At 34.7% G+C, this 13249-nt stretch overlaps 1 protein-coding gene across 13 annotated transcripts in view; it reads left to right on the top strand.

Moving 5' to 3' along the window:
- KTN1 (kinectin 1) overlaps nt 1–13249 on the top strand; it is a 524036-nt gene that overhangs the window by 15308 nt on the left and 495479 nt on the right. For all 13 annotated transcript variants that reach the window (XR_012478212.1, XM_074235885.1, XM_074235873.1 and 10 more), the window contains exon 2: nt 10777–11324. Coding sequence is in view for 12 of the 13 variants with exons in the window: in XM_074235885.1 (XP_074091986.1) it covers nt 10802–11324 (523 nt within the window). In the remaining variant the exon portion in view is untranslated. The remainder of the gene's footprint in view (nt 1–10776; nt 11325–13249) is intronic.

Raw genomic sequence — 13249 nt, forward strand, 5'->3', positions numbered from 1 at the left:
ACAATCTACAGAATTTGTCCAATAGTATGCATATCTGAGTTGAACAATGCAGAGGCACAATGAGCTGGACCCAGAGTTGAAAAGGGGGAGGAGAGTGGGTTGCTTTGCTTTTGGAAAACTACAAAGAACTATTGATTCCAAGCTTCCCATTAATAGCATAGGTTCATATATATATATATATTTTTTTTTTTTGGTAAGGCAGTATGGTTAAGTGACTTGTCTAAAGCTACACAGCTAGGTAATTATTAAGTGTCTGAGGCCGGATTTTAACTCAGGTCCTCCTGACACCAGGATCAGTGTTCTATCCACTGCTCTATCTTGCTGTCCCATGTCCTGTTTTCTATACAAATGTTTTCCCTAATGCTGCTGAATGACAATAAGGTCTAGAATATGACTGTCTCAAAAGAGCTAAAGGTAAGCATCTTCTAGAAGTCAGTGGAGAAATTCATGATTAGTGTGAACAGAGTACAGCTTATATCCAGTGAGGAACTCTGAAGTTCAGTAATAAAAAATTGAATGATAGGAAATGGTCTCATTATGTTGAGGAAATGAAGAATGACAAGTGGATATTCGGAATACTCTTACAAAAAGGCAAGTAGGTGGATCCTCTATAGTAGTGGTGTCACATTTAGGTGGCATGGTGAAGAGACAGCCAGGTCAGGAATTAGGAAGACATCTTTCTGTGTTCAAATCTGGCCTCAGACACTAGCTGTGTGACCCTGGGCAAGTCATTTATCCATGTGCCTGATACTAGAATATGATTGTTTTTTTAGGTAGTAGTGGTCAGGTAAAGTCTCTCCCATTGGTCTGTACTTGTTATTTCATGATTATGGAAATAGTGTGGAACTCCCCCGTACTCCTAGAAATTTATAATTCATCTCTTTTGATTTAGAATCTTAGATTGTAATCTGGGCATTGAGAGTTTAAATGCTTTGTCTAGCACATTATAGTCAATATGTTATGGGTAGAATTTGAATCTAGGTCTTCTTAACTCTAAACTCCTTCCTTTTATATCTTTTGCTTTCTTTGAATAAAGTTGTCTGCAGCTCCCATTGTCACATCAACATGGTCGAAGAAAACAACTTGAAGATTACTAATACTTGACAGCTTGTGTTTGATTTGTCCTAGAGAAATTAAATAAAATTAATATTCTGACTGGAGTATCTAAAAAAACCAACCTTTTTAGGGAAAAGCTGAGAAGCATAATGTGAATGGTGGTTTGCAGATCTCTTGACTATTTAGGAGATTGAAAATAATTAAGAAAAGATAAAATAGTTATGCATTTGGTAAAGGGGAGAAATACTATTTGCAGTATAGTTCTTTAGGTTCTAAAGTATGATCTTCCTTCTTTGTATGTGCACAGACCATTTCACAGGTTTGATCATGTCACTCTCCAGCTTATTAGGGGCCTGCGGTGACTATTTGGTTCCTTTGGGATCCAGTAAAGACAAACTCCTTCACAAAAAGATATAAACAAATGGAAAAAAGATTAAAGACCTTATTATCATCCAAAAAAAGATGATTCAGAAGACACCAATAATTGACTATTTGCTTATCTTATCTTTCTTATCTATACATAATCTACAAATATGCTTCTTTAAATGGAAAGGGAATAGGAAAAGTTTCGTCATTCAGTCATCACACATTTTTCAGGTGCCTACTATGTCAGCATTATGTCTTGAGATAAAAGCAAAGAGCAGTTCCTTTTCCTCAAGGAGTTTATATTTCAATTGGAAGAAACAACAAGTTCACCTAAAAATATAAAGAAATCACATTTTTTTTCTTGGTTTTTGCAAGGTGGTAGGATTAAGTGACTTGTTCAGGGTCACACAGTCAGGTAATAAGTGTCTGAAGTTCACATTTGAACTCAGGGTCTCCTGACTCTGCTCTATCCACTGCGCCACCTAACTGCTCCGACGAATCAAATTTAAGGTAAAGTTTAAGAGAAGGCACTAGTGTTTAGGGGGGACCTTGAAAAGCCTCCTATAGTAGATGGTAAGTTGAGTTTTGAAGATAACCAGGGAAGCCAGGAAGAAGGGGAAGAGAAAGGGAGAAAATGAATTAATGTTCCTAGACCCAGGGATCAATCTATATGCAAAGGCATAGAGATGGGAGATGGAGTGAGTATGAGCAGGTAGACCAATATAGATGGATAAATACAGTACATACAGGGGAGTAAAATTTAAGAAACCTAGAATGGAGGGTGAATTTTTTTGGGGGGGTGAAGTAATGGGGTCAAGTGACTTGCCCAAGGTCACACAGAAAAAAAATATCAGTATCACGTATCTGAGGTCAAATTTGAACTCGGGACTCTAGGGCTAGTTCTTCAAGTGAAGAACTTTAAAGCAAAACAGCTTTGCATGTTCTTAGTAGTCTTCACCTTATGTTAATCACCTGTCAGATCTTGCTGTTAATACCTTCAACATCTTGTCCTATTCAGTTACATCCTCATCATTTTTTTCCCTGGGCGGGAGGGAGGGTTCATCAAGCTTTGGCCTTTATCTGTTTCTGTAGTGCTCTCTGTAGTGCTGTAGTGCTTTCAAGGTAAAAAATAATTTGTTTTAAAATTGTTTTATTGCATTTAAAAATGTAAAAAAACCCATTCTTAACTCCTTCACCCTACAAAAATGAATCCCTTTAGAAGATGGGTCTTTATGCATACAGTTACCTCCTCCCTCTTGGAATAGTTTATTTATTCTTCTAGGTCCCCAATTATTGTGGCAGTTTTAAAATTTGTCTTCCTGTCTCAGTTCTCTTTTTCTAACCATCACCTAGATTCTAGTTTGATATTCCTAAAGCTCCCTTGTCCTTATAGAATCCAATTAAGAGTGAATCCTTTGTTTACTAAAGTCCTACACATCTTCACTCCCACCTTTTTGATCTTATTGGCTTTTTTATATATTACTCTCCCACATGTATGCTGCAGTGTGATTAGACTGGCTTTTTTGCTTTCAGTTATAAGTAATTTTCTTAACAAATTTTATTCAAATAAAATCTTTTAAATGATATTTTGACTCCTGAACCCATACACATAGACTAATTGATTTACTTTATGTTTTTATTGTTGAGGTGGAGTTGGCAGATCACTTTGCCTACTGAGTAAAAAGGATGGACTGGAATGGAGGAGAGACTTGAGGCAGTGAGACCAAACAAGCAGACTTAGGAAAGTATTTCAGGCCTTGAAGTGATAGAGGGGCTTGCACCAAGGTGTTAGCAGTGTCAAAGAAGAGAAGGGGATGTCAGGGATGTTATGAAAATACAACTGAAAGACATTGACAACGTATTGTCAATGAAGATGAGATATAGTGAGGATTGAAGCTTGGGAAATTTGCAAAACAACTGAGAATTTAGTAAGTGGTCAACAATGTGTTAAAAGCTAGGCTCACTGGATGTCATAGTATTTAAGGAAGTGATGATTGTTTTGTCCTTCATTTTATTTTTTTTTGTACTTAAAAATTTTATTTTACAATTTCCCCCCCTAATCTAAATTGAACGTGATGAGAGAGAAATCGTATCCTTAAGGAAGAACCATAAAAGTATAAGAGATAGTAAGATCAGACAATAAGATATCAGTTTTTTTTCCCTAAATTAAAGGTAATAGTCCTTAGTCTTTGTTCAAACTCCACAGTTCTTTCTCTGGATACAGATGGTATTCTCCATTGCAGACAGCCCCAAATTGTCCCTGATTGTTGTGAGCAAGTCCATCAAGGTTGATCATCACCCCCATGTTGCTGTTAATTTGTACAGAGTTTTTCTGGTTCTGCTCATCTCACTCAGCATCAGTTCATGCAAATCCCTCCAGGCTTCCCTGAATTCCCATCCCTCCTGGTCTCTAATAGAACAAGTGTTCCATGACATACATATACCACAGTTTGCTAAGCCATTCCTCAATTGAATTTGTCCTTCATTTTTGAAGAGGATCATGACATTAGGGAGGTAATGGCCAAGACACATAAATGAATTGGATTTAAGTGAGGGAGGGTTGTACAAAGTCACCAGCCTTACTTTCTCCTGAGCCATCTGAATCCAGTGGATCATTATGACTGAAAATGACCCTGGCTGCAGGAGACCTTGACTTTTTCAACCTACAGTCTTTATCAAGTCTCAGTGATAAATTGGGCAACACCAGTGATTAAGGCTAGGTAAGCTTGGAGATGTGGTTATAAGATAAAAGAAGACTGGAAGGGGGTAGGGGTTAATTTATGAAGGAGTATGAATGCCAAAGGATTTTATATGTGATCCTGGAGGTGATAAGGGAGTTACTAGAGTTAAATTTTCATTAAAACCTTTATTAAGAAAACCCATGGCTTTAAAAATGTTTTGTACTAGTAGCTAAGTGGTTTCCTATTTGGATAGAATCCTAAAAGAAATACCACTGTGATGAATAATTTTGATTACTGTGTACCAACTGAAAATTCTCATTCGCGTACTAAACTATTTGAAGAATGGTAATGTCTGCTGAAACTTGGAGAATCAGAATAGGCTTTTCTGTTCTCAGGGAGAGGTCTAATTTTTTCATACCTCTTCATCTTCACTTTTCTTTTATCTTCTTTACTGAGCTGAGTACTTCTTTTTTTTTTTTTTTTTTTTTAATGTAGCAAACCATAATATCCAAAGCAATGAAACAGATTACAAAGACAAGCTTTTGCTTTCAAGGAACTTACTTTCTAACTGGAAAAAATGAAGTATTTGCACAAATAAGTAAATGAAAGATGATTTGAGGAAGGAGAAGAAGATAACAAATAAAAGGAGAACTCAATAAGGGCTGGCTTCCCTTGGGAGGTGGTGATATACCTAAGCTGATTTGAAGGGATTTTAACATTTGGAGGTGAAACAGGAATTCATTATAGATATAGATAATCATGCAACTGACATGGAGGTGGAAGCAGCAAGAATACGATTTGACTGGAATGAAATATATGAGAATTTTTGCTTGCCAAACGTTCCAAATGGGTAAATACAATTGCTAATCAAAATTCTCTTTCATCTAAGCAATTTCCTCTAAGGTTTTACAATAATTGTAAAACAAAAGACAGAATTCTGCCGCAAAGTAGGAAAGATATACAATTGAAATTTGGGATTTTGGATTTGCTTAAGCAGATCAGTAGTGATATTAAGCTTGCCCATGATTTGGCTTTAATATTTCTGGGAGTTTTCATTTTGGAATCTCTTTCAGGAGGTGATTGGTAGATTGTTTACTTTCTATTTTACCCTCTGGTTCCAAAATTTTGGGGCAATTTTCTTGAATTTAGGGCAAAATTTCTTGAAGTATAGTGTCAAAACTTTTTTTTTAAATCAAAACTTTCAAGTAATTCAGTTCTTCTGTTTTCCAGGTCAGTTGTTTTTCCTAGAGATGTTTCATATTCTCTTGTATTTTTTCATTCTTTGAAATCATTAGCTTTCCTTTGCTCAATTCTGATTTTTATGGAGTTATTTTCTTATGAAAATTTTTGGATCTCTTTTTCCAGTTGGTTGATTTCTTATATTGTTACTTTTTTCTCCTAATTTTTCTTCAATTTCTCTCACTCGATTTTTTTATAGCCCCTTTAAAGCTCTGAGATCTTGTGACCATTTTATATTTTTCTTTGAAGTAGAAGTAACTGTTTTATAACTTCCCTGTCATCTGAGTTTGAACCTGAATCTTCTTTATTACCATAGTAGCTACCTCTGGTTCTTTTTTCTCTCCTTTATTCCTTTGTTACTTGATTCCTTCCTCTTTCCTTCCTTCTCCCTCTCTCCATCCTTCCTCACTCCTCTCCCTTCCTTTTTCTTAGCTGTTAGCTTGGTGTTAGAGTTGGTCTCTTGTCCTGAAATGTGGGGGATAATGTTTTGTGCTTCAGATTTTTTATGCTTTTGTTTTCTGAGTCCATCTGAAGGTCTGACCTCAGATCTTCCTCTGTGCCTAAGTTATGGCCAGAGCCCCCAGAAACATTGTCACCACAAACACTTGTACTCTCTCCTGTGACTGCAAGCTTAAGTTTAGCGGTCTGCCTTGGAACTAAAACCAATGTCTCTATTCCCCATTGAGTTACCACAGCCAGCATGTTCCCTAACCCAGCTGCTACTATTCCAACATCTTCCCAAAATCCTCTACCTAAATTTTATTCTGGAACTTAATTTTGAAAGGATTTTACGGAATGGAACCACTGAATGTTTTGTCAACTAATGTAGGGGGTGGGAGAGAGAGAGAGAGAGAGAGAGAGAGAGACAGACACTGCATGTGGTGAGTTCTACTAGCCTAGGAATTCAGAAGATTAGAGTTTAAAGTTAATCTTCAACACTTAGCTACTGAATGATCATGGGAAGTCACCTGACATATAGGTGAGTTTTCTCACCTATAAAATGGGGCTACACTGCTTAAAGTGCTTGTTTCCTCAACTGTAAATTGGTAATAAGAGTGGCACCTGCCACTCAGGGCTGTGGTGAGATAATGTTTGTTAAAGTGCATAGAGCACAGTGCCTGGTACAGAATAGATATTTTATAAATGCTTGTTCCTTGTTCCTTTCCATTTTCTTCCCTGATTCACAAAGTTGTTGTGAGTCTCAAACAAAATTTATAGGCTAAATTCAAAATCATTTATGTAAAGTATGTTGCAAACTTTGAAGGGCTCTGTCATTGTTGGTTCAAGTTGCTGTAGTTTGTTTTTTTCCCTCCAATCTGGACCTGTGGTGGATGGGGGGATATTCCTGCCTCAGTTAATCCAATTAGTACTTCTCTGCAATTTGCCATCTATCTGATCAATTAAAAAAAGAGCATTTATCTCCAAAATATACATATTTACTTAGAAATTGACTATGAAAAGATTACATAAAATGGAATAGAGAAAATATTTAAATACGTTTAAAATTTTTTATTAATGGTACAAATAACCATTCTCCAAGATATTCTCGATATTCTTAATATTTTGTCATAATGTTAGAAAATAATGAAGTATATTCTATCATGTTCTCACAATATATTAATAATGTTGGCACAAGTTAGAAGTCTGGTTTATGCTCACTTTATTTCAGTATTATTGTTGTTTAGTCATTTTCAGTTGTGTTTGATTCTTTATGACCTCATTTGGAGTTTTCTTGGCAAAGATACTGGAGTATTCTTCCATTTCCTTCTCCAGCTCATTTTATGGAGGAGGAAACTGAGGCAAATAGTTAAGTGACTTGCCCAAGGTCACACTTAGGGCAAGGTTGGCAATACTGACCTTTCCTGCTTCTTAGCTTCCAGCATAGTAAAATATATCAGTGTATGTGTGACAATTAAGTAGATTTATGAATGAAATTATGAAGGTTTAACTTAGCTAATGCTCACAAAATTTAATGTTCTGCCATGGAATCATTAGAATATTAATTCCAAGTAAACAAAAACCATGAAGGGCCTGAGCCACATTTTTTTTTTTTTTTTTTTTAGGTTTTTGCCAGGCAATGGGCTTAAGTGGCTTGCCCAAGGCCACACAGTTAGGTAATTATTAAGTTTCTGAGGGCAGATTTGAACTCAGGTCCTTCTGACTCCAGGGCTGGTGCTCTATCCACTGGCCATCTAGTCACCCCCGAAGCTTAGATTTGAATTCTCAAAGTTGAGTCTTCTGATTCCTGGACTAGTACTCTATTCATTGTGTCACTTAACTGCCCCCTTTCTTTTTATTTTTGGCAAGGCAATTGGGGGGGGGGTGTTAAGCAACTAGCCCAAGGTCACACAGCTAGGCAATTATTAAGTGTCTGAGGTCAAATTTGAACTCAGGTTCTCTTGACTCCAGGGCCAGTGCTCTATCTTCTGCCCCACCTAACTGCCCAATGCCTCCTTTATTTCAGTACTTGGTTTAAATGACTGATAAAAGGACCCTCACAAAGATTTTTAGTTCTGAATGGATCAAGTATATTTTTGACTGTATTTATTTAATCATGACACTTACTTTTCGTCTTTGTTCTAAGTATGAAGAGGATTTTGTTGAAATGTGGCTAGTATATTTCCATCTTCTGATGTTAGTTATTCTTAAAAATTAATTTTTATATTATTTAAAATCTACTGAAATTCTGTATTTAGATGATTTAAAAAGAGCTTTAGAAATCTTTTTTTTTTTTTTTTTTTTTTTAGGTTTGTGCAAGGCAATGGGGTTAAGTGGCTTGCCCAAGGCCACACAGCTAGGTAATTATTAATTGTCTTGAGGCTGGATTTGAACCCAGGTACTCCTGACTCCAGGGCCCGTGCTCTACTGCACCACCTAGCTGCCCCCTAGAAATCTATTTTCAAGATTTTTAGAGTGAACAAAGTGTTTTTATTAATTGCTGTTCTTGTATTACTTTGACTCAGAAAAACTTTATTTTAAAATGTCTTACTAGTTATGATGACTCAATGGCAATATTAGCTAATATCTAAAGGTACAATGTGTATTTATTTGATTGAGGGTCATGTCAACTTAATTTTTATAAATCATTATTTTAGATAATCTTGATAATTTTGAATTTTTATCTAATTGTCAAATCAGATTATATCATTATTTTTATCTTATAATATAGCTGTGAAGAGTTTGCATTAGTAATGGAAGAAATGTTAGTTTCATTACTTTTGTTTACTTGTTGTCATGTAATTAATATTCTAATGATTTCTTGGTAGAACTTATTTTTGTGAGAATTAGCTTAGTTAAGCCTAGATAATTTCATTTACAAATCTACTTGATTGGCACACATACACTGATGTATTTTACTGTGCTGTAAGCTAATACACAGGAAAGGACAGTATTGCCAACCACTCTACATTGAAGAATTTCCTTTCTTCCTTAGGATAATTTATATGACACATAAGTATTTGGTATATGAACCAAGTGTTGCAATGTTAGTGTCATTCCATATATTTAATATTAATGAAATTTTATTTCTTCCTTTGTTAAAGATAAATAGAAACAAAATTTGATATTTTCTTCTTATTGCCCCATTGAATTGTTTTGCATATCTCCTTTTGGAGATTGTCCTCTCTCTCTCTCTCTCCCAGTTGTTAAATGACATACTCAGGGACACAGTGCTATTATGTAGGACTTGAAATCTAGGTCTTTCTTTCTGTTATCCAAAAACCTTGACTATAGTCACTACTATTTATATACAGTTTTTCTTCTTAAACAGGAATTTTAGGAATAGCATGGTCTATTAAAGTTAACTCTACTCTTTTAGAAGGATTTTTATACTTGTACTCTTTTAGAAGGATTTTTATACTTGTAACAGTAATAAAAATTGCCCAGAACACGTTTTGCTAGTGTTTTGTTGTAGCATATAATCTATCCATGCTTATTGTTAACTAGCTTGATCCTCATATAGTTGGTATAGTCTATTTCCAGAACTGTATGTGAAACTTTTTGAAGAATGTTAAAATGTTTCATCTCTTCTAGAATAATCTTAGAGATTCCATTTATCCTTCATGATAGAAAGAGGCCTTGGGTTAGGAAATAAGAAGACTGTGTCCCTCGTTATTGAAGAAGACCAAAATGGCATCTCTATATTAGAGATGGAGTTACAGTGTGTTGGACTGGCTGATCAGACCAATGGGATCTCAGAATGTTCTACCACTGGTCAGTCAGGCACAAATAGTCCATGTGAACTCCTGGGGTAGTTTCTCTAAAACTTTCAAATCTCACGTTTTTTTTTTAAGCTGCTCATAGAGTGCAGCACTGTCTCTGATGAAGGCATGCCAACCTGGGCAGTGCTCTGCCAGTGTCTCCCATACTGCACAATCAGTTCCAAAGCTCTTAAGAAGGACCTTCAGAGTGTCCCTTTATGGCTTCTTCTGAACCCACTGTGAATACTTGTCTTGTGTGAGTTCACCATAAAATACTTTTTTGGCAAGTATATAATTGGCGTTTGAACAACATGGCCACCTCATCATAGTTGCACTCTGGTATCTTATCCTGCTAGGTGATCTTCAGAATTTTCCCAAGACAATTTAAATGGAAGAGATTCAGTTTTCTGGCACATGTGTTGGAAAAACATTGGTGAACTGATCATGTAGATGGACAGCCTTGGGTATTCTATTCTAGAACATTGAGTAGATCACACTTGGAGGAATTATGGGAAGACATGGATAAGAACTACACAGAAATTGTAGCATGGATTGGATGAGAATTGTATTATAATGGAGAACCTCAATTTCAGTGGAAGCACAGATTCATTCAAGTATTGAATGCATTTATTCAGCTATAAGGAAATGTTTTCTAAGTTTTTAAGGTTTTCTTCATTGTCAAGGTCTTGTACTAGATCTGTTCATAATAAGTCTTTGTGATTTGGAGTGAAGGTGTTGTACCTGTCATTTGATCAGTGTGAATAGTTCTTGTGGAAACTTCTTCAGTAACATATCTTGTCTACTCATCTTTAATAACAGCCTTGAAATATTTTCAGGGGCACTGAGATGTTAAGTGACTTGCTTGTGGTCATAAAGTTAACCTGTGTCAGAAACATAGGTCAGAAGTATAATGTGTACCCAGTTTTTTCCTCAATAAAAAAAGAATAATGCTGAAAAATAAAATAAAGTGGTTTTTCTTGTCAACATTGTCTATTGTCTTGAAGGTAAAAAACTAGAAAGAAAACTAGAAAACTGACTATAAATTTGTTTCCAAATAGTTTTCCTGGATAGGTGTTACATAGACATCTTATTTTAATATATTTTTAATATAATTAATAAATTTATCAAGTGGATGTGATTTAAATAACTCTTTAAATTGCTTAGGTTTGTATTTAATTGAAAGTGTATTTTAAAAATTTTGAGATTCATAAAATATTTTTTTCTTTTGTACATAGGTTTTATAGGACATTACCAAGCACCATGGAGTTTTACGAGTCAACATATTTTATCATCCTTATTCCTTCAGTAGTTATTACAGTAATTTTCCTCTTCTTTTGGCTTTTCATGAAAGAAACATTGTATGATGAAGTTCTTGCAAAACAGAAAAGAGAACAAAAACTTCTGCCCACAAAGACTGATAAAAAGAAGGCAGAGAAGAAAAAGAACAAAAAGAAAGAAACTCAGAATGGCAACCTTCATGAATCTGATTCTGAGAATGTTTCCCGGGACTTTAAAGTAACTGATGCTTTGAGTGTAGACGATGAACAAGTAGCACCTGTTCAATTGAGTATTGTTGAAGCTTCAAGTGGTGTTAGAGAGCGGAAGAAAAAAGAAAAGAAACACAAGCCTGTACAGGAGGAACAGGCCCCTAAAGAAAATGATGGATCAAAGAGTCCAGGCAAAAAAGCTGAACCAATTCCAGTTATCAAACAACCCACACCACCCTCTGAACCTTCAAGTTCAAAGAAGAAATCTGGACAAAAAAAGCCTAAAAATGGAATTGGTATTGTAATCAATTTAATTTTGATGATATACTTTGATTATATTTATGTTATAACAACTAATTATAGACCTTTATTTAATTTTTGTGCTTAGCATTTGAGGGCTCACAATATACTGGATACTAATTGTTCAGTTACACAGGTAAAATGAAGGGGAAATATTTTTAAATAGATTTTTTCCTTTTACCTTAGTTTCTAGACAATATAATATGGTTTATAAAATTCCTTTTATGAGCAAATCTTTTTAGAGCATTAAAAAAGCAAGTAATTTAAATATATAGAATTATTATGCTAAAATCCACTGAATACTTTTTTTACTGTGTTTTCATTATCAACAGTTGAGATTTTGTTTTATAAAGTTAAAAAAAATGAAAACCTTCCTTAGGAAATTTTATCTTTAAATTTTTTCACCTTAGATGAGTTTTTTGATTTGTGATAGAACCTTTTTTATTAAAGATAACTTTTAATTGTTACAGTGATGATCATTATGTTGTGTTGTTATATATATTGGAAATAGCAGGCATCCTGGATTTTCCTTAGGTAGTTGAACCATATGTATTGTTAGAGTAATATCCTTTTTCTTGTGTAAGAAGTCTCATGGCTAGATTTTGATGAATTACTTCCAACTAGGCCTTAAAGATAATTTCAGATAGGTGTTTGTATATTTATAGTTAGTGAACTGTCATTACATAGTTGACTACATAATGGTGAGTTCATAGAAATGTTAGAATTGGAAGCAATTTTAGCAGCTCTCTTGTCCAGCTTAAACTTTTTTCCTTTTTTTTTTTTTTTACAAGGCAATGGGATTAAGTGACTTGCTCATGGGCACACAGCTAAGTTTCTGGGGATGGATTTGAATTTAGGTCCTCCTGACTCCAGGACTTGTGTCTGTCCACTGTGCCACCTAGTTGCTCCTGTCTTGCTTATACTTGAAAAAGAATTCCCTCTATAACATATTAAGCAAACAGGCATCTAACTTATACTTGGATACTTCCATCATGGATGGGAAAATCTACTACTTCCTGAAGAAGCCTATTCTATTTTTAGATAGCTCTAATTTTTTGCTTATGTTAGGCTTAAAGGTGACTTTTTGCAACTAAGATATGAGAGGCCTGAAAAAAAAACAAGTCTAATTCCCTTTTTGAGAGTAATAGTCCTTCATTGTTATTAATGATACTAATTAAAAATATAAAATTACCAAATTTTATCACTAAAATGAACATTGTTCCTTGTCAAAGCAGTCACCTTGGCATCTATTTGCTTATTAATAATGATGCCATTGGTCAAAATACGTTTGGACTATCAGAATGGTTTATAAACCTCCAGGAAAAATTGACCTATTTACTTAGTACTGAGTACTGAGTACTGAGTACTTAGATTAAATTGTAGAATCAGAGATTTAGAGCTGGAAGGGATATTGGAAACCATCTAGTCCAGTGCCTTCATTTTATAAATGTGGAAACCAGTTAAATGATTTGCCCAAGGTCACACAGTAAGTTCAAAATTAGATTCACACTTTGATCCTTTGGCTCAAAAAATTTTTATGATTTTATAATTTAATTTTTTATTGTACAGTATAGCCCCCAAGTTTTGCCCTCCTAAGAATGCACTATCTTTGAGGTTTACTAAAAGAGTCTTTGATTTCTAAATAAAAAGGGAAAGCCAACTTCTTTGAATGGATTTGAATGGCTAAGGGATCTCTGATCCCTCAGGGTTTTATTGGATCTCATATTAAGACATGGTAGCTTGAACGGATAAAACTTGAAAGATAGATAAAAATCAGCTTTAGAAAAATCAGATTTTTTTTTTTCCTTCTTTAAAGGAAAAACAATTTTGTAAAAACAATTTTAAAGCACATCATTTTTGGGACTCATCTCTTCTTGAAATTTGAGTTATATTCTGTAATTATGTAATTAATATGTCATAG

The sequence above is a fragment of the Macrotis lagotis genome, chromosome 4, assembly GCF_037893015.1.
Source record: "Macrotis lagotis isolate mMagLag1 chromosome 4, bilby.v1.9.chrom.fasta, whole genome shotgun sequence".
NCBI lineage: Eukaryota > Metazoa > Chordata > Mammalia > Peramelemorphia > Peramelidae > Macrotis > Macrotis lagotis.